A 22,312-nucleotide genomic window follows, 5' to 3' on the forward strand; every position below is an offset into this window, starting at 1 on the left:
AGAATACATTGCTCGCCGTGATTGGCTCCAGCACCAGAAGGAAGAAGGAAATGGCTCCAGCAAGAACGAAGAAGAAGAGGGATATGAAGCGTCGGAAGCCTCGGAATCGGGGGTCGTCTTAAACGGTGAGTACGGGCAAAACATTTTAACTGTGCAGGTTTTTAGGGGGTCGTCTTATACGCCGGCAAATACGGTAACTGAAATTTCAGGAGAACCAAGTAAGCATTAGTCGGCTTCATGTACAAATGTAAGTGCACTCTGTAGTCTACATAGGACAAAAGGGATAGCATATACTTACTCCTTTTTACCCTTCCTACTTTAAGGGGCATATTTATAAAGCAGTGATGGACTTTTACCTAAAGCATTGCCTGAGTTGTCAACAACAAAGCATTCAAAAATTCCAATTTAAGTCTATAGCTCGGGAAAGCAAGAATGTCTTGGGTATGAGATATGGACAAACACATTTTATTATACATAAAAGAAGTATGTGCTAATAAATACCCGAGCCACTGCTGGAGCTGGAGGAATCACTGTCACTGGATGAGCTGGATTCAGATGAGGAGTCTGAAGATGAAGATGATTCTGAGGATGATGAAGAATCAGATGATTCAACATTTTGCTTTTTGGTCATTATTATTTTTGCTGCATTTTTCAAATGTTCACGCAGTTCATCTCTGTTTAAAAAAAACAAAAAAACAATGGCCTACTTAGTATAAAAGATTTAAGGGAGGTAAAATTAGTAACTGTAAGGCCTTATTGAAATTAATCTTACGTCAATCCTCCAAGACCAATGGAAGTGAAAAAGTTAATAGCAAAGCGAGTGTTTTTTGGGTTGTCCATTGGCAGCAATCCGCTGAAGAATGGCTGAAGAGTCCTGAAAAAATGAGGTAGAGGAAGTGTGAACATTAATTACCGGTATGGAATTCCAGCAGAACACTTTAAGCTGACCAAAAATAACCACTAGAACTAATATGAACAAAGCTGTAGTTAAGAATATAATGATATGCAGGGTGGTTGTAAATATAAGCTTTGCTTTTTTCCAGGCAGTTATGAAAAATACAGGTGCAAATTGCTGAAGGGAATCCCTTGGCAGGTCTGTCACAATGTGCTACTATGCTGTGCATAACAACACATTATGGCTATTATCAGCTCCTTGGGCTCATTAACCACTTCAGCCCCGGAGGATTTGGCTGGCCAAAGACCAGAGCACTTTTTGCGATTCGGCACTGCGTCGCTTTAACTGACAATTGCTTGGTCGTGTGACATGGCTCCTAAACAAAATTGACGCCCTTTTTTCCCCACAAATAGAGCTTTCTTTTGGTGGTATTTGATCACCTCTGCGGTTTTTATTTTTTTGCGCTATAAACAGAGAATGAACGCCAATTTTGAAAAAAAAAACAAAAACATTTTTTTTTACTTTTTGCTATAATAAGTCTCCCCAAAAAATATATATAAAAAAAACCTTTTTTTCCCCTCAGTTTAGGCCGATACGTATTCTATATATTTTTGGTTAAAAAAAAAAAAAATCACAATAAGCGTTTACTGATTGGTTGTCTACAAAATAGAGGATATAGTTTTATGGCATTTTATTATCATTATTATTTTTTTTTTACTAGTAATGGCGGTGATCTGCAGTTTTTATTGTGACTGTGACATTATGGCGGACAGATCGGACACTTTTGGGACCATTCACATTTATACAGTGATCAGTGCGATTAAAATGCACTGATTACTGTGGAAATGTAACTGGCAGTGAAGGGGTTAACACTAGGTGGCGCTGTAGGGGTTAAGTGTGGGGAGTGATTCCAACTGGGGGGGGGGGGGGGCTGGGCTGTGTGTGACAAATAACTGATCAGCACTCTCGATCATAGGAAGAGGTGATCAGTGAAACTGTCACTAGGCAGAATGGAGAGATGCTCGTTTACATTAGCATCTCCCCGTTCTTCCTCTCCGTGAGTCGATCACGGGTATGCCTGCGGACATCGAGTACACGGGACCCGCTGTCAGACTCACGGAGCACATAGTGGGAGCACGTGTGCCTGCTAGGCAAGCCTCACAATATCACATACAATAACGTGATTTCGCACAGCGGAGCCAGCCTGCCGCAAGCAGTTAAACAAAAAAAAAAAGTTGCATGGTTTTCGACATTGCCTAAAAGGTTTCTAAGATTACAGCAGGTACCTTGTAGTGCCTGCACGTATATGTATCTCTAGGATATAATTGCAGTCCGTGTCCCTGCTGGGAAGTTTCACCAAGTCATGTAGACCACTGTTGCTGTAAAATACAGTAATCCAAGTGAGGGGAAATCTGTGACAATTGTCTAAGCCCTTGTACACACGGTCGGACATTCCGACGGAAAATGTCCGATCGGACCGTGTTGTCAAATAATCCGACTGTGTGTGGGCTCCATCGGACTGTTTCCGTCGGAATATCCGACGGACAAAGTTTTAGAGCTGGGCTATAAAACTTTCCGACAACATGATCCGATCGGACTCGGACGCGTGTTCAGATCATATTCCTAGACCAAAGCTATTGGCTACTAGCCTGAACGTAGTCCCGTCGTAATGAAATAACGTTATCACATTATGTACGATCGGGCTTTCCGACAACTCTGTCCAACCGTGTGTATGCAACACAAGTTTCGGACAAAATCCGTCGGATTTTGTTGTCGGAATATCCGACCGTGTGTACAAGGGCTTAGAGGAGACTTCCGTTCACTTTCCATTGAGTCTATGGGACAAGAAGTTAAAGAAAATCTCCCCAACAGGACAGAGGCTGGAAAAAAACTCAAAAGGTGTTAAACTCTTCTCTACTGTCACTTCCAAACAAATGTTTTGGCTATAGCCTCCCAACACCTCTGTCAAGCTACAGTCAACTGCCATATACTACCAATTAAAGTTCTGGTACACAAGAGCTGAATGACGGGGGGGGGGGGGGGGGGTTTAGCAACAGATGGTAAGACTTTACCAATTTTAACAAGACCTTATGTATAGCCTTGTCCTACAATCCAAGTGGACAAAATAGTATTTAACACAGGTACATGCAGGCAAAACATGTTGCCTAAACTTTAGCAGTACTGTTACAGGTTTTAGGAGAGTTCAGGTCCATTTTAAGATGATTAGACACCAACTATTTTGTAAACTGTATTTGTTAGGATAGTTAGAACTTAAACTAGAAGTGTACTAAAGCTGTTGGCTGAAGCCTGCTGTGGGCTGACGTCAGAGAGCCAAACCATGCTGGGGTAAGATATAAGTGCAAAAAGAGCGGAAATTTGAAAAAAAAATATATATATTTTCTTTATATTTTAAAAGAAATCACAATAAAATCGAATTTGTCGTAAATTTAAGCCAAAATGTATTCTGCTATATGTTTTTGGTAAAAAAAAATTCCGTTAAGTGTATAATAATTGGTTTGTGTGATCACGGACATATGTATGCAATTGATCATGTACAGATGTGTGCAGGTGATCATGTACATATGTGTGCAGATAATCACTGGGACATGTGATTTTAGTGGGACTTATGTGGGAGACATGTGTTTTTAATATTTGGGGACATGTGTGTTGTGGGGACATGTGTATTTTATACTAGACTGGTGATCAGCGAGTAAAAAGCTGTAAAAACAGCTCATACTCACTGATCACCAGCCTCCTGCAGAGATCTGCTCTCTCTCTCCTCAGCGACGACTTCCGTGTGAGGAGAGGAGAGCCAATTGCTTAGCAACCAGCTGTTTGTTTACATCACATCATGGCTGTGATTGGACACGGCCGTCATGTGATCAAGAGGGCCAATCACAGAGCCCTCCTGCCGATCCGAGATGCGCCGTGTCCGGGTGACACGAGCACATCCGGATCGCGCCGCTGCGTGGGCACGTGCTTGATCCCCCTCCTTCTGCAGGACGTTGCTGAACATCCAGTGAGGAGGAGGCTCCCACCCGGCCGTATATATACATTGGCCGGGTGGGAAGTAGTTAAAAAAAAAAAGCCATACATCTCATAACATTTGCATTAGTGATGTTCTGAGGTGTTGCACAACAGTTCAGTATATGACTGCTAAACTTTTGCAGCCAAATTGCCAGGGTAACAAGCAAAAATCATTGACTGACTGACTTTGATTAAGAGCAGCAGGAGCCAAAGGCACCACGCTGCTGTCTCAGCCAATGAGGAGGTGAGTCCTGGGCAGATGAGACATTGCCGGACCTAGGAGGGACCTCAGGTAAGTATTAGGGTGGGTGATGCACACAAAAGAGATAAGATAAAAAACCTTCTGTATTTACAATCCCTTTAAAGCCTAGGAAAAGGCCAATATGGTAATAAAGAAAAAAAATACAAGATCACTAATTTTGAATAGCACTGCTAGATGCAAAACAGTACAAAAAAAAAAAAAAAGTACTGTGCAAAGCAAAGGAGCACTTCTGACTGACCTACCTAGGTGGATGCAGCATCAGTCTAAGCCAGGGCTCGACAAAACCCGGGCGCCCGGTCGCATTTGCGACTAGAATTCCAGACCTGGCGCCTGGGGCAGCACAGCTGGGGGTATGCTGTCTCCGCGGCCCCCCCGGCGCGATCGCGTCGGGCCGCGCCGCCGCCGGCCGGTAATTTAGCCCCCGGCTTTGAGGCCTTCTACGATCCTATGGTTCCTTCTGTAATCTGGCGCCCTCTTGTGGTGGCCGTTGGAATTACAACCAGCAATGCTAATGGATGCAATGCTAATTTTCCCTGCCTGCCAGCCTATTTTCCTTCCCTTTACTCAGAACCCCTAAAAATTATATATATATTTTATTCTAACACCCTAGAGAATAAAATGGTGGTCGTTGCAATACTGTCTGTCACACCGTATTTGCACAGCGGACTTACAAGCGCACTTTTTTGGGGAAAATGTATTTAATAAAAAAATAAAAATAAGACAACAGTAAAGTTAGCCCAATTTTTTTTAATATTGTGAAAGATAATGTTGCGTAGAGTAAATCGATACCAAACATGTCATGCTTCAAAATTGCGCCCGCTCATCGAATGGCGACAAACTTTTACCCTTTAAAATCTCCATAGGCGACATTTAAAAAATTCTACAGGTTGCACTTTTTAAGTTACAGAGGAGGTCTCTATTTTTTTTTTATTTTAACTTTTATTTTTATTTTTTTCACTGTTCTTTAAAAAAAAAAAAATGTGTCACTTTTGTTCCTATTACAAGGAATGTAAAAATCCCTTGTAATAGAAAAAAGCATGACAGGTCCTCTTGTATATGAGATCTGGGGTCAGAGAGACCTCACATCTCAATTTACACTAAAATGCAATTTTAAAAAAAAATTGTCATTTGAAAAAAAATAAATAAAATGTCCCTCTAAGAGCTATGGGGGGCAATGACTTGGAGACAGGTGGGGGGCTTGGGGCTATCTTCCCCTCACTTGTCTCCATGTCAGGCCAGGGACAGGTCCAGATCGCCGTCACGGACCCGGCTCCTAACTTTTTTAGCTGGCTCCTAGATTCCAAGCAAATTTGTCAACCCCTGGTCTAAGCCCTTGTACACCCGGTCGGAGATTCCGTCGGAATGTGTCCGATTGGAGCGTTTTGTCGGATATTCCGACTGTGTGTGGTCTGCATCGGACTGTTTCCGTCGGACCAACTTTTCCAACTTGCCGGAAATATTTTCCGTCAAAATGCTCCGATCGGACATACTCCGATCATATGTAGAGAATTCCGATCGGGCAAAGTGCCACACATGCTCAGATCAAATTCCTACACCAAAGCTATTGGCTACTAGCATGAACATAGTCCTGTCGTAACGAAATAAAGTCATCACGTCGGATTTTCCGACAACTTTGTCCGACCGTGTGTATACAACAGTTTCGGACAAAATCCGACGGATTTTGTTGTCGGAATCTCCGACCGTGTGTACAAGGGCTAATGCTGCATCTGTTCCCCGATGCCTCTGCACTGAGAGCCGAGCAATCACTCGCTTTTGACAGCTCCCCAAGCAGAGAGCTGCAGACTGTCAGTGACAGCTCTCTGCTTTGGCCCCCCTCCCATGCTCACTGGAGTGCTGGGCTGTGAAGGGGGCGGAGCGCCTGTCTTAGACTCTCAATGGCTCGCTGACAGGCTGAGCCGGGTTGTTTGTCCAGGCATCCGGCGGATCCTGACTTGCATTGTCGCGAGGACGCGGTACCGAGACCAACTTCCGTGACGTCAGCAAAGAGCGGACTGCAGCATGCTCTTGGCTGAAAACGGGTCACAGGAGTGCAAAATGAATTGCACTCCTGTGATCCATAGGAGACGTACAGCCTAAGGAGCTTCGGCCATACTTCTTTATTAGTTATGTTCCCTTAAAAAACATGGCATTCCTTTTTTCAAGCATCGCAATTAGTGGCAACATAAAAGGTACTTTCCATCAAGACAACTTCAGAACCAGAATACTCACATATCCTTAAGTCTGGCATTTAGTTTGGGGAGTCCCATATATTCACACAGCTCCTGGAAGAATATTTTCACAAATATACGACTAGAAGATGTTGTAGTTTCTTCGCTAAGATTTATGCATTCAAGGACCTAAAATATACAAAAACATTTATGCTCATCAATGGAACAAAATCACAAAGAGATACACAAGCAATGCATGGTAATAAACCTATTAACTTGAGCTTGTGCAGGGCCACATCTTTTAAAAAAGAAAGTAAGACCACGTGACCATGTTACCCGATTTAGAAAACAATTTTATGGCCTATATAAACATGTTTTAATGTTTGTACAGGGTTTCCCTAGTGAACTTTTTTTTGGGTTTCCTGGTATCTGCTTCATTTGACACTGATTAAAAACACTTAAAAAAAAAATCATTAGATTTAGGGAACTATTTGGCTAACCTGAAACAAACCCAATCCTGTGTTCCACCCAGAGTACATAACCTATCTTGACTGACTACATACAGAGAATGTAACAACTATACTGGCTGCATATTGGAGGGACAGATTAAAGCAGAGCTCCACTTCAATTTGTTTGCTTCCTCCCCCCCGCCTCCCCCATCCACTGCCACATTGGCCAGTACCCGTTTCTGATTTCGCTGCAGCGAAGTCACTCGGAAGTTTAGCCCCCCTTCTCCTTTCCCCACTGCCGGGCCAATCACAAAGAGGGGGGTGCTACTCTGGAGCTCCACTTTAAGGAATATTTTCTACAGCTGTATATTTACATTACAACAAAAGAAGTATTTCCATTTTAAATCATACAACTTTTAAAGTAGATATGACAATCGTGTGTATTTCAATAAGAGGCTAGTATGCCAAGTTTATTACAAAAGATCCAGAGTATACTAGTATATATACACAAAATACTGTAGCAACGTTACTACATAAACATGGCTAAAAGTATTAAAACCTCATGTGTCCATAATATATATAAAAAAATTGTAGTATGCCTGTCATGGCCTACATTTTTGCAGGAAAATCAGGACAAAACCCAACACATTTCAGAAAACTCCTTTGAAGATAAAGCAGGGGTATGCCATTTATAGTAGATCAACATATAAATAGTTGAATACAGATGGTTGCAAGAAGAGGGCTGCCAACACACTGCTCAGCCACCCTCGATACATCCCAGGGGGTCAATGCACATCCACCGGGGATATCATATGTAGGACAGAGCAGCCACCCACTCCCCTCTTCATGTTAGTCATGGATTAAAAGCTATTGTTTGTTTCAAACAGGTTTTGCATTCCCATATAAGTCTATGTGAATACAAAGCCCACTTGAGCCAGGATAAATGCATTAATTCTGCGGATGTGTTACCGAGTCCAGCATTTGCGTGCATAGACACAGGATGACGGACTCAGACCGACCCCCCCCCCCCCCCCCCCACATCATTGGATATGATTGACAGCAGCGAGACCAAATGGCTGTGCTGCTATAGATTTATCCAATCAGGAGCCAAAAACCCCGGGCAGAGAGGTCCAGCGCGTTTCCGCTGAGAGAACAAAGGGCGAGTAAAACAGGGGGCAGGCGGTCACTGTCAGAAATGTTTTCACCTTAATGCTTAGGATGCATTAAGGTGAAAAAAAACATAAGCGATTACAACCCCTTTAATGACATTTTAAAATCTAAACCTGTAGAAGAATTCACTAATGAACATTTTCAACTGAAGTATAGGTGTACAATCTGAAAAGGACTAATGAGACCTGCCCATTTAATACCAGCATGGCAAAGAAAAAAGCAGATACTTACACTCCATGGAATGGAGTCAGTATACAAAAGATGGGCAAACATCTTGGCAACATTTCTTAATTTGTTTGTTTCCAGCCGGTGGATGGTCTCATACTGCTCTTTGAAAATGACTTCAAAAGACTCCATGTATTCTTTCTTCAACAAACAGAAACGCTACAGGAGAAAGTCATGTAGGCATTACATGGTGAACACATACCAATGAAAGGCTTAAGTACTGGTGATATACAAAGGAAAAGATTTACAAAGAGTTGCACAGGGTCTGTCCATGCAAAATCTAAATACAAAAAGGTAATGCATTAACAGCAATGAGGAAAAAAAAATAAAATAAAGTGTGCAAATCTCTACTAGTTTCACAACCTCCCACGTGGCTTGTTGGCACAGTAATGTTGTGCAAGGGGTAGTACCACATCCAGTATTACAAGAAAAAGGAAAAGATCTCCTGTGTGGTGGACTTTTAAGGCACAATCTTATATCAAAGGATTTTAGTAGAATATATTCATGGTTTCAAGGTATTTATTTAGAAAAAAAGGGTGGTCCAGATGTGCTGACGCAATTACGTTGACCTTCTGAACGGGCGTTTGCATGCCGGCCGGCATTTCATGCTTTTTTACTGCTATGTTTGTGAGTATATTTTGTTTATTTAAATATAAACATCCTGCCTGGTTTACGCTATGGGAGGCTTTCTTTGTGTTTTCCGAGTTACCATCGAAACCATTGCCTGCTTATGTGGAAATCTCCATGGTCCATTCGAAAGTGTTTCCGCAATAGGAGTCAGGATTGGTGCAGTTCGGGTGACAAATTCAATGAGCGTTTACATTCCCACTGTTGACTCAAGGGTTTCTGGCTTGGTGAAGGTGGATCGCACGGCTGACTGGCACCCTCTTAAAGAGATATCTCTTCCATTATAAAGACTTTTTGTTTGGACTTTTTCTCATTGGTTGTGGTTCACTGGTTCACCTTTTTTATGGATATAATTTTTTATAAATTTGTCACTGGGTTTTTATCTTATTTAATTATAATAATCACTGTATTTATTTATAATTATTTATCGATTATAATTAATTTAAATTCGTTTACTTATAGTCAATAATTAATGAATTTATTTATTCATTTATAATTATTTATTAACTTTTTGAATATAATCAACTGTTATTAATCACTATATTAATTTAATCATATTAAATTTTTGAGCATTTATCACTTAATCTTGATTGTATATGAATTGTTTTAGCTGATTTCACTTAATCTATTGGAATTATCCTATTAATTTTCATTTCTTTGCACAAACAGTAATAGCCTCAATGGGGGTAGGTAGCGCAGCTAATTTTGTTTTTTTATATGCATTTATTTAGAAAAGTATAGGAAAAAGTATATATCAAAACATGGAATGTTTAAACATGTCTAAAATGTTTACACCGTCATACATATAAATGTACAATACAGTTTTGCGATTTCTCACATCCAACGCATTTCAGTACTAATTGCCTCCTTCAGGGGTGTAAGCAAGAAGAAACCATATTTCTAGAATAGAATAATGAATAAATATATGAGAACACTAGTATTCGGCTGTGAAAAGCAGCATACTAACGAACAGAAAAATGACCTCCAGATCAAGCCACGTGGGAGGTGGTGAAACTAGTAGAGGTGGAGCCTGGCGGTGGACTACAACTACTGAGTGAGACTGTCATGTCATTTTTAATGCTTTTAAAATTTCATTAAATGTGAGTTCAATGCTAGCTGGGGTGGAGTGGTTTCATTTTTAACCCCTCGGACACTGCACTACAGGAGGCCCTCTCTCTCGTTTTTTTCATGTGTTGCTGAACTTACCGGTAGTCATTGTTGATTTAAAGTCTGAAGCAGCACAGTGGAAGGAGTACCTACCTGCTTTTGAATACTTTCATCCTTTGACCCAGCAAGATTCTCTGACGATCCCTGGGAGGGAATGTATGCACAGGGTGCAAGGTGTGTTTGACCCCTTGCAGGGTCATTTAAAGGAGGTGAGCGAGCATTGCATGAGGTGGGGGGAGCAATCAGTTTATGGAGGTTGTCTGAAGAGATCACACAAGCTTGTTTTTTTGCTTTTTATATTTTCTTTTTTTGCACAACGTGGATTCATTCATTTTATGTTTTTGGACTTTTTTCATATTATTGCAACATCAGTGTTTATCACCATAACTGTTAATTTCACTTTTACAGCGCTGTAACACCTATATTGTTTTTTTTTTGTTTTTTTTTTTAGAGAGAAAAACACCTAATGCTCATACAATCTATATACAAACACTGTGCCTGGGGAACCCAGAAGCTCAAAACTGCAAAGCAAAGATGCTAAACAATCTAGCAGGCTGTAGTAAAAAAAAAAAATCTGTAAAATGAATTTCAACCCATGTTTATATGCATGAGTCTAATGAATCCAAGGGGTTGTAAGTTAGGAAATGAAATGACTGAACAATTAACTTACCCCAGCAAGCAAGCCAAAGAACTTCTCGTACGTTCTCTGCTGAGCACAGCAATCCAGTATCATATTGCAAAGTTCTTTCTGTTTAAAAATAAAATTTAAATATTCAGTAAGCAGATTTTCTTTCCACAGCTGCAGCACAATAGACTGTAAGTTAAATGTGCAGAGAGGCATTTCCCATTTGTTTTACTTCTTAAGTAACCGTAATGAATACAATAAAATATGATTGCGCTAGGGCTTTGGGTAAAATAGCAATATATATTGATGACAATGCATTATCAAGCTCTTTAATATTATACATGACATTGAATCTGGAGCACATTCAGCACTAATAAATGTGTTTAACACAGCAAATGTTCTTAAAGGGGCAAGGAACCCAGATTGCAAAGTGAGCAAAAAAAAAAAAAAAAAAAAACATGCTTCAAATGACATTAACAAAAATATTCTGGAAATATTTTTGGAGCTTTTTTTGAACCAGAAATATTTGTGATTAGAGTTCTGAAGAGAGATTTTACTATGCCCTTCTGACTTCGAGTACCATTGGCAGACAGGGAGAAATTCCATTAATATTTTAAGTTTGGAATGGCTGGGAATTTCATGCCTGACAATTTGCACAGGTGAAGGACCCTCTACATATTTGTGAATATTTACAAACTGTTCAAGCAAAGCAGCTTCTATTTTACTGAAACCAACTTTACTGGCAGCTTTTAGATTTGTAAATGCAAACAAACACAACTATTTTGTCAGATTTTTGCAAACCTGGCAGCATTTTAAGCTTTTAACTTAAAGAGGAAGTAAACCCTGATGAGTTTACTTCCTCTTTTTTTCCCTGCAAAGGTAAAGCATAATGGACTACTATGCATCGCATAGTAGCCCATTATGTGTCACTTACCTGACACAGGAGCCAGCGAAGTCGCCGCTGTCCCCTGTAGTCCGCCGCATCCATCTTGCTGGTGGCGTCTCGCAGCTCCGCCGCTGTCATTCGGCGAAGCCGCGATGACGTCACTCCCGCGCATGCGCGCGGGAGTCGACAAATGCGGCAGCTCCATTTTTGTAACTGCCGCGCTCAGTGCGCCGCTGTCTACGGCGCATGCGCCGTAGACAGCGGTGCCCGTTTTCGGGCAAATATCTCCTAAACCATATAGGTTTAGGAGATATTGCTTGGACCTACAGGTAAGCCTTAATCTAGGCTTACCTGTAGGTCAAAGTGGTTTGTAAGGGTTTACAACCACTTTAACCACTTAAGCCCCAAGACCATTTGGCTGCCAATTTGGCACTGCACTGCTTTAACTGGTAAATGCGCGGTCATGCAATGTTGTACCTAAATAAAATTTGCATCCTTTTTTCCCCACAAATAGAGCTTTCTTTTGATGGTATTTGATTGCCTCTGCAATTATTTTTCTTGAGATATAAATGGAAAAAGACCAGAAATTTTTGGAAAAAAAAAAAAAAAAAAAAAAGATATTTTTTACTTTTTGTTATAAGAAAAATCCTACAAACTCATTTATGCCAAAATATATTCAGCAACGTCTTTGGTAAAAAAAAAAAATGTCAACAAGCATATATGTATTGGTTTGCGCAAAAGTTACAGCGTCTACAAACTAGGGTACATGATATAGTGCTCAAACATGCCATAGAAAATGTGAAATGTGAAATTACACCCCAAAATACATTCTGCTGCTTCTCTTGAGTACAGGATACAACATGCATGACTTTTTGGTAGCATAGCCTAGCCGGGGCCCCGTAAACCAAGCACCGCCTTCAGGATTTCTAAGGGTTGAAATTTTTGATTTCAAGCCTCACTACCTAACACAGTTTTGAAGGCCATAAAATGCCAAGATAGCACAACCCCCCCCAAATGACCCAACTTTGGAAAGTAGACACCCAAAGCTATTTGAGATGCATGGTGAGTATTTTGCAGCTCTCATTTGTTTTTGAAAATAAAGAAAAAAGGAAAAAAATATGTTTTTCTTTTTTCAAAAGTTTGTGACAAAAAGCAAGATCTACAAAATACTCACCATACCTGTCAGCAAATAGCTTGGGGAGTCTACTTTGCAAAATTGGGTCATTTGGAGGGTTTTCTGCCATCTAGGCATTCCATGGCCTCCAAAACCGATAGGCAGTGAGGAGTGAAATAAAAAATTCACACCCTTAAAAAGCCTGAAGGCGGTGCTTGGTTTCCAGGGTCCCGTACGCGGTCAAAGAGTCTCACATATGTGGTACCCCTGTATTTTGGGGTGTAATTTCACATATGCCAATGGCATGTTTGAGCAATATATAATTTAGTGACAACTTTGAGCAGAAAAAAAAATTAAATAAAAATTTTTTTGCAAGAAAATTACTTTGAACCCCCAAACATTATATATTTTTTTTAAAAGCAAAGGCCCTACAGATTAAAATGGTGGGTGTTTCATTTTTTTCACACAGTATTTGCGCAGCGATTTTTTTAAAAGACTTTTTATTTTTTTTATTTTAATGCACTAAAACACACTAATGTTTGATGAAATAAAGATGATCTTAGGCCGAGTACATGGCTACCAAAACACGTTTTTTTTTTGTTTTCAAACTTTTTATTGAAAAAATTTAAATAACACACAGTGAGAATGTCTAAAGCCATCCATATAAGAGAAAATAGCCTACTGTGCACATTGAAAGGTCTTCACATTTCTTGTAAGCGAACCATTTATACAATATCCTGTATAACAATAACCAATCAACGTTATGTGGCTAGTTCTTATGTGCCATATCAAGTGGATGGAACATTTGTAGTAAATGTACATTCAAAGGTATGGTCAAAACATAAAAAAGGCAGACAAGATCAAAAAAAAAAAAAAAAAAAACATGGTCAGTTCTGAAGTCTAAACAGAGATCAATAATTACATTTTGCTTCAAATGCAGGGTGTGGTGGATTTTTTCGGTGAGCATCATTTGGTCTATACACGACATAATCTGGGTGAATGGGACCGAAGGTGATTTCCAATTTAGTGCTATAGACCAATGCGTGCCTGTGCAGATGGAGTGAATTAGCCTCATTACGGGTTTAGGAGTATCTGGAGGGGACTGGAATAGTAGACTGATTAGCATCTAGTGTCATAGCATATCCTGCTAGTTTACTGATCAGCCTAAATATTTTTTGCCAAATTGGTTGAATTTTTCCACACTCCCAAAATATATGTCTAAAAGAACCTGGGCAGGGGCAGCCCCTGAAGCATATTTGGGAAGCTTGAGGAAAATTTTTTTGTAAGCATGCTGGTGTATAATACCATCTAGTGGTTAGTTGGATGGCTGTCTCTCTGTTAGGGACTTTGAGCATTTACACGTTTCTCCACCCTTTCTCCCAATCTATGGTATCATCATCTAATTCTAATTCTTGTTCCCATTGGGATCTATATTTTAATTTACCTCCTTCTTCTGCTGATTCTAACATTTTATAGACTCCTGAAAGGAGTACTTTTTGACGAGGCGTGGTATGACAAATATCCTCAAAATTTGTGGAGTCGGAGTGGAGGCTAGAGTAATGTTGCTGGAAAAAAATTACAAATTTGTAAGTAGTGCAGGTATTCATTATCCGGGATCGGGTATCGGGACTGCAGGTCCTGAAAAGTGGCAAATTTCAAACCTGAAAGAAAGTCTCCAAGCGAAATGAGTTCACAATCCATCCAGAGTTGGAAAGAGTGTGGATGTTCATATACTAAAGGGAATCTGTGGTCTCCCAAATATGAAGCGCCTGGGGGGGTTGTGAGATGAGGTTGTATCTAGTTTTGTATTGATTCCAGAGTTTTAACCCCAAGGTTACCATTTGTTTTTTTTTGGGCTTGAGTTTGGTTAGCCTGATTGGAGGACCACATAATGCCTGGGAGGTATAAAGGGTTAATAGACAACTGTTCGAATTTAACCCAGGGGACCTTGGAATTTCTAATGTTCCATTGGGCTTGCTGTGTAAATCTGCTGGCTAAATAATAGAGCCAAATCTGTAGGACCCTCCTTCTTGAGGAGCGATATAAGACTTCTTTAGCGAATCTGGGAGGTTTATCCTGCCAGATAAATTTATTGAGATGGCCCTGGAAGTTATATAGATAAGATTTTGAAATTTTGATTGGGAGAGAGCGGAACATGTACAGGAGGCTGGGAAGAAAGATCATTTTGAGGGCTGCTATTCTACCGATAAAATAAATATGGAAGTTTGACCAAAGTTTTCTTAAATTTTATTATCAGTGGAGAGTAATTGACCTCAAATAATTTTCTAAAATTCCCAGAGATATCTATACCTAAATACGAAAGATGGGAGCGAGACCAATTAAAAGAATAGGACTGTTTAAGATGGGAAAGTTCTGCGGATGGGATACCAACAGGGAGGGCAGTGGATATGGATACATTAATAGATAATCCTGAAATAATCCTGAAACTTCAGCAAATTTAGATAGATTTTCAAATAGGTTGGGTAACGGATTTGTTATAAATATCAATACGACGTCCGCATACATACAAAATTTGTAGGATGAGGGATGTAGGATGTGGGGCCAGTAGTATACCCGGAAATGTCTGGGTTGTTTAAAATACTGTAGCTATAGCCAGGGGCTCAAGTGCTAAGGCGAAAATTAATGGCGAGAGGGGACACCCCTGTCTAGTGCCTCTGCCTAAAATCGGAAAAAATCCGAGCTACAACCTGGGATTTTAATTCTCGTCATAGGGTTTTGATAAAGGGTTTGAAATGAATGTAGGAATTCACCCTTAAACCTCATGTGTTGTAAGAGTCGTAATATAGGTCCATGAAACGCTATCAAACGCCTTTTGTATGTAGAGGGCTAAGCAAAAGGAGTTTTCGGGAATTTATATCTGCATCTTGAATAATGTCCGCCGCTAGGCGTATATTGTCCATTATCAATCTATCCAAACACGACATGTTTTAAAATTGCGCATAAACGTGCTGCGGCGACAAACTACAAGCCTTTAAAGGTTACCACTTTAGATTTACAAAGGAGGTCTACTGCTAAAATTACTGCCCTCGACCTGACCTTTGTGGCGATACCTCACATGCATGGTGCAATTGCTGTTTACAAATGACGCCAGACCGACGCTTGCGTTCGCCTTTGAGCTTTCTATTTTTTTAAATTATTTATTTTGCTTTTTTTAGATTTTATTTTTAAACGGTTCCTTTCATTTTATTTTTATTGTTATCTCAGGGAATGTAAATATCCCCTATGATAGCAATAGGTAGTGACAGGTACTCTTTTTTGAAAAAATTGGGGTCCATTAGACCCTAGATCTCTCCTCTGCCCTCAAGGAAGACCAAGATTGGTGTGATAAAATGCTTTCCCAATGGTGCTGTTTACATATGGAAAAATCGAAGTCATGAAATGCTCGTAGCTTCCGGTTTCTTAGGCCATAGAGAGGATTGGAGCAGTTCTGGTCTATGATCAGCTGGCGGAACCACCGGCTGCATTCTCAGTTTCCCTGTTGGGATAGGAGAACCAGAGAAAACCATGGAAGACGGTGGGAGGGGGACATTCCTGCTCACTGCTTGTGAAAGCAGTGTAAAGGCCAATTAGCTGCTAGGATCGTGGGAGGGGAGTAACGTATGGGTACGTTACTCTGCCTGCCGTGCCATCCTGCTGACGCATATCGATCTGAGGCGGTCGACAAGTGGTTGATGTTTTTTTTTTTTTACTCTGTGTATAATATCTTTCATTAAAAATGAAAAAATAAAGCTCAAAGCTTAGCTATCTGCACTACAAAGACATGCGCCTGCTGTCAGCTCTGCATGCAGCATCAGGTTTCTTCACAGTAAGAGCTGTGAAAAGAGACTCCCTCCAGAGGTGGTTCTGGCAAGCTCAGTCAATTTCTTTTAAAAAGGCCTGGATTCTTTCCTAAATGTACCGTATTTTTCGGACTATAAGGCGCACCGGATTATAAGGCGCACTAGCAACGACCGGCTGATAAAATGGATATTTCCATATATAAGGCGCATCGGACTATAAGGCGCACGGTCGATTTTGTGAGAAAATTTAGGCTTTTACGTGCGCCTTATAGTCCGAAGGTTTACGTCAAGAGACCGGGTGGCTTTTTCCACGAATCTCCATCCCTATTGATCTGTGACTCCATGCGCGCCCATCTGACAGATACTGTTAACAAAAGAACTCCAGCGATGTCAACAGGTCATATATAAGGCGCACCGGATTATAAGGCGCACGGTCGTTTTTGGGAGAAAATTTAGGCTTTTACGTGCGCCTTATAGTCCGAAAAATACGGTACACAATATAACCGAGTACTAACATTTATAGGTAAAGTTTATCCAGGGAAAATCTGATTGCCCTTCGGGGGATCAGGAAGGAATTCTTTCCCCTGCTGTAGCAAATTGGAGAATGCTTTGCTGGGGTTGTTGCCTTCCTCTGGATCAACTGTGTATAGGTTGTGTATATGGGATTGTATTTTTTTTTTTTTTATGGACTTTGTTCAACCCGACTATGTAACTTACAGTGTTGTGCTCCAGCAGTGGTAATTCCCAGTCCATTTCTGCAACCAAACAGCAAAGGGCTGAGACCACCGCCTGTGGAAGGGAATTCCACATCCTTGCTACTCTTATGCCATGTACACACACACGATCGGAATTTTGGTCGGAAAGCTCTGATGGCTTTCCCGACAGAATTCCAACGTGATTTCGCTCAAGCTGTCTTGCATACACATGGTCACACCAAATTCAGATCGCCAAGAATGCGGTGACGTACAACTCATACAACGGAACTAGAAAAAGCAAGTTCAATAGCCGGTAGCTTCAGTCTCATAGTTGAATCTGAGCATGCGTGAGTTTTTGGAATTGCATACACACGATCATAATTTCCGATAGAAACTTTTTCCATTGGAAAAAATTGTGAATCTGCTCTCAATCTTATGCTGGAGGAAATTCGGCCAGCAAAATTCTGATGGAGTATATACAGGGTCGCATTTTCTCATTTTCGCTCATCAGACTTTTGCTGGCTGAAATTCCGACCGCGTGTACGCGGAACTTCAATAAAAGAACCCTCTACGTAGCTTAAGGTCAAACCTCGTTTCTTCTAATTTTAATGAGTGGCCACGAGTCTTGTTGAACTCCCTTTTGCGAAAAAGTTTTATCCCTATTGTGGGGTCACCAGTATGGTATTTGTATATTGAAATCATATCCCCTCTCAAGCGTCTCTTCTCCAGAGAGAATAAGTTCAGTGATCGCAACCTTTCCTCATAACTAATATCCTCCAGACCCTTTATTAGCTGTGGTGCCCTCGTTTGTACTCGCTCTATTTCCAGTACATCCTTCCTGAGGACTGGTGCCCAGAACTGGACAGCATACTCCAGGTGCAGCCGGACCAGAGTCTTATAGAGCGGGACAATTATTGTGTTGCCTAGACTACACATTTCAAGCGCTTGATCTACTTATCAAACGTGAGTGTCCCCAATTTTAATAAAATCTCTACGTTTTTTTATGGATTTACACTATGTGGAGTATTTTCTTTTTTGGTTATACTATTCTGAATATATGAGATGACCTGGTTCAATATGCTGGCTGCTCCTGGGGACTACTTGTCTGAGTCATTCCCAAACACATTGCATCTGTGTTCCAGATCAGGATAGAAGATGGTCAAAGGGTCCTATACATTAGTGTTTACACCACAAGCCCTGCTGACTCACTGAGCATACGCCCATTTGAATCCCTACACTTTGGGAAGCCTTCACACAACCGGTGGTGGTTTTATTGTCATTTTTTTCATTTCAACACTGACAGCATGTGGAATACCTTTTCCTGCCATTGAGTTTTTTTTCACGGTTCACCTATGGATTGTTGTATTCATATTTTATTAACCTCTATATGACAACATATGGACTCAGAGATTGTGTTTGTTTGATTTTCAGAACACTTTCCACCATTTTTTGGATAATTTCTTCTTTTTATTGTTGTGGTTATTTCACATTAGACATTGGGTTTTACATGAATTTGTAGTGATACAAATTTCTAAGCGTAGCACATAATTTTACCTTTATATTTTTATTGACACCCATTCTAGTGCTGTGCTGCTACTGGATACACTTTTGCGTGTCAGCGCGATATACACGTTTTCTATTGACCCTTTAGGCTCAATTCTTTCATATACTGACATAACAGAAGTGTAAAAAAAGTGAAAGGGTTTAGATTTATTCTATCCAGGTCAACGTCTCAAAACAATGAAATCATTAGATCAGCGTGATGGTTGGCACCTACAATTTTCAGGAGGTCAAACTTTATACACTCTTAACACCGTTTTTTATTAACAGATGAGGTAGGAACTATGCTAACAACAAAGGGTATATATCTAGTGTGAACCATTAGGGTCTTTTTACACAGGTGGTCCACCAGGTGGATTCAGCTATGCTCAGCAGGAGATCGCTCTGCTGATCAGGCAGATGACAGGTCTGTCTCAGCTCACTGTGCCGAGATGGACTTGTCAGAGCCCCTCCTCTATGGGGAGATCAGATGAAAGTGGACCGCCTGTCCGATTTCATCCGAACCGAGCGATGGATGGAAAATAGGGTCACATCCATCTGGATTTAATAAACAAGATCGAATAGCAGAGGGTGTCAGCAGACATGTCACCAATGACATCCGCTGCAGCAAAATAGGAGTGAATGGAGACTCCAATAAGGTCCGCCTGAAAAACTGACAGGCGGACCTGATCGAAAAGCCCGGGTGAAAGGGGCCTTAGGATGAAAGCAGGATTCATGTTCATATTAAAACCATCTACCAATGGTTTATTTTTTTTTCCACCTTGTGCATGGACTCATGCAGAGGTAGTTGCTCTATTACTTGATCTAAATGAAGCAGGCTGGACTGGGCAACATTAAATTGCTAGTAATATCTTTAGTTTATGTGATAATTCTCAATAAATTTAACAATAACATGAAGACAAAGGACAACAGTGAACAGTCTATCACTTAAAGGATAACAAGTGAAATAGATTGAGAATTTATATTTTACTGTCATGTCTTTGCAGGACCTAATCATTAGCTTCCTCAAGAGAAAGCCAATACACAACATGGTAACCACAAAAAAAAGGATCAGCAGACACACTGCTTGCATGCTCCTCAATGCAGAGTGAAACATTGTGAGAAATGAATGACAATCTGGGCAGCTAAAATATCAAATTATATTGTGCCAGATGGCCCACTTATTTCGGCATCTGTACACTACCACACTGTGCCCTAATTTCCAGCAGATGGGTTATGATTTTGGTATTACTAAACTTTCATACCTTTTGGTGCACTAAACGTTATCATAGCCAATTAATACTTCACTATCCTAAATGGTCTGGCATTTTGTTTTCAGGATTACCAAAAAAATAGTTTCACTGTAATTTAGAATTCTAAACAAATTCTTAACATAATTGACAAGCTGTAAAGTATGGATCAAGGAGCATTCCTCTTATCCAACTGGTGAACTGAAAGGTATAGACTACAGAAGCTATATCTTACCCAAATGAAGAATTAAGAGAAATAGACTAAATCCAGCTGGTGAAGCGTAAGGACTATAAAGAACTTTTTCTCTTTACTGTATATACAGCTTCACAGAATATGTACAATATATGAATCAAGAATTTGAACATAAAGTCGAATCCGATGACAACTGTATGTGTATTTTAATACAATAGTAAGGCTGTTTCCTAATACTTTGCTGCCAGAACTTTACCCATGACAAGGATAAAAAAATAATGTTCTTTAGCAAGAAACATGCATTTCACATGATTAATGATGCAACCAACATGCTGTAAATAGTGTAGTGCTGTAAATTTCCTCCTGCACTGCTCCTGTTTCTTCCTGCTATTTTGCTGAAGCCCAGAGCTCCAGCAGTAAATCATTAAGGTCCCTTTCACACTAAGGCAGTGGATGTGTCGGCAGTAAAGCGTCACTATTTTTAATGGTGCTTTACCGTCAATGTCACTGCGTCATTTTACCTACCCACTAGCGGCCGAGAAAGGGTTAAAACCACCGCAAAGAGCTGCTGTAGCAGCGCTTTGCCGGTGGTATAGCCGAGCTGCCCCACTGAATTCAATGGGCAGGAGCGGTGTATACATTGCTCCAAATATGCTGCTTGCAGGAGTTTTTTTTAACGCCCCGCAAGCACACCGTTCCAGTGTGAAAGAACTTGGGCTTTCACACTGGAGAGACAGGAGCGGCCCTTTACAGGCGCTATTTTTAGCACTGTAGTGCCTCAGTGTGAAAGGGGTCTAAGTTAAAAATTTAATTGATTTAGCAGTTTCAAAAAGCAGTTACAGTCCTGGAATGCTAACTGTCAAACCATCAAATGGCTGATGATCACATGTGAAGCACCACGGCAGTTGCAGATCAAACAGAGGCAGCTTCCTTGGCTGTAAAGGATAACATGATTCTGCTTTAAGACCACTTTCGCACTGGGGCCACGACCAGGTTAGCACTAAATGGCGCTCGTTTTAGTGGTGCTTTTTGGCCTCTAGTGGGGCGCTTTTTTAACCCCAAAGTGAATAAAAACGTCCATGTTGCGGCGCTTCCAAAGTACTGCCCATTCATTTCAACGGGCAGGGAGTTTGAGCACTCCCAAACCACCCTAAAGATGCTGCTTGCAGGACTTTTCCAGACGTCCTGCAAGCGCACCGCCCCAATGTTTTCAGGCGCTATTTAGAGGTCATTTCTAGCACTAAAGCACCTAAAAACCACCTCTGTGTGAAAGGTGTCTAAAGTCGGTCAGCAGATTGGCCTCTATAAATTCCTCAGTGCCTAAAAATGGAGAGCAACTGAGCATGTGCAGGTTACAGGATTTTAAACATAGGCACCTATTTTTAATGTTTTACATTAAAAATACCAGCAAAAGGAGCCAGCCTGAAGTGATCTAGCAGGACTTCATTTCCTGACTAAAGTCCCACTTTAAATTGCAATGAAGGCCTAATTCTGCCCATGTTGATGCAATAGAGCTCATTGGAGGGCAATTAAATCTGCACAGACATGCCACTGTATTATTCTGACTTTGAGGCAGACCCCAAACTGGAATAATTGAATATACTTACTTTATGCTTCTCTGGGGGACATTTTTTCTTTACGATTATGTAAATGACTGTCCTTTAAAGTAGCTTAGTATAAAAAAGTGTATGGATACCTAATTTTGTTATGATGACTATGCAGTTAATTTATGTTTGAAAAATTCTGCAATACTGACAGAAGAAAAACAAAAAACATCAATAGTGGAAGCCTATTGACAAACTTAACTTGGTAAGATTGCTATGTCATAGCCCAAGTTACTTTGGACAGAATTACTACAATCAAATTCTTATGCAGAATTATTTTACAACTTAAATGCAGCCTACAGGGTATTATTATAAAAAAAACCAATGAATTGTGTCTTGTACAGCACAATGAAATGTAGTTTGATGGAAATGAAGTCTGCAGCAGGAGCAAAACAAATTAATTCTCAACCTAAATGTGCAAAGAGCCCTTATCCCTTGAGGTTTTTAGTAATTAAGTATTTTAACATTTTAATTAAATATGCCAAATTTTGCAGGAAATTAAAGACATTTGAAAGAGTTGACACATCTTCATGACACGCTGAATTTGGATTGTAAAATCTGCAAGCTTGAACACTCATAGTCAGTTCAATTGTGGTTCTATAGAGTTAAAGTGTCA

At 40.4% G+C, this 22,312-nt stretch overlaps 1 protein-coding gene across 1 annotated transcript in view; it reads right to left on the reverse strand.

Annotated features, from left to right (window-relative positions):
* The window catches only part of CWC22 (CWC22 spliceosome associated protein), a 172,071-nt gene that overhangs the window by 40,397 nt on the left and 109,362 nt on the right, over positions 1-22,312 (reverse strand). Inside the window, exons 14-18 of the mRNA XM_077448115.1 lie at positions 10,661-10,738; positions 8,203-8,355; positions 6,414-6,541; positions 773-874; positions 502-674 (exon numbers count right to left, since the gene is read on the reverse strand). Of these exons, the coding sequence (XP_077304241.1) occupies positions 502-674; positions 773-874; positions 6,414-6,541; positions 8,203-8,355; positions 10,661-10,738 (634 nt within the window). The remainder of the gene's footprint in view (positions 1-501; positions 675-772; positions 875-6,413; positions 6,542-8,202; positions 8,356-10,660; positions 10,739-22,312) is intronic.

The sequence above is a fragment of the Lithobates pipiens genome, unplaced genomic scaffold (assembly GCF_037356315.1).
Source record: "Lithobates pipiens isolate NorthernLeopardFrog02 unplaced genomic scaffold, aLitPip1_a1.2 Scaffold_22, whole genome shotgun sequence".
In the NCBI taxonomy this organism is placed as follows: domain Eukaryota; kingdom Metazoa; phylum Chordata; class Amphibia; order Anura; family Ranidae; genus Lithobates; species Lithobates pipiens.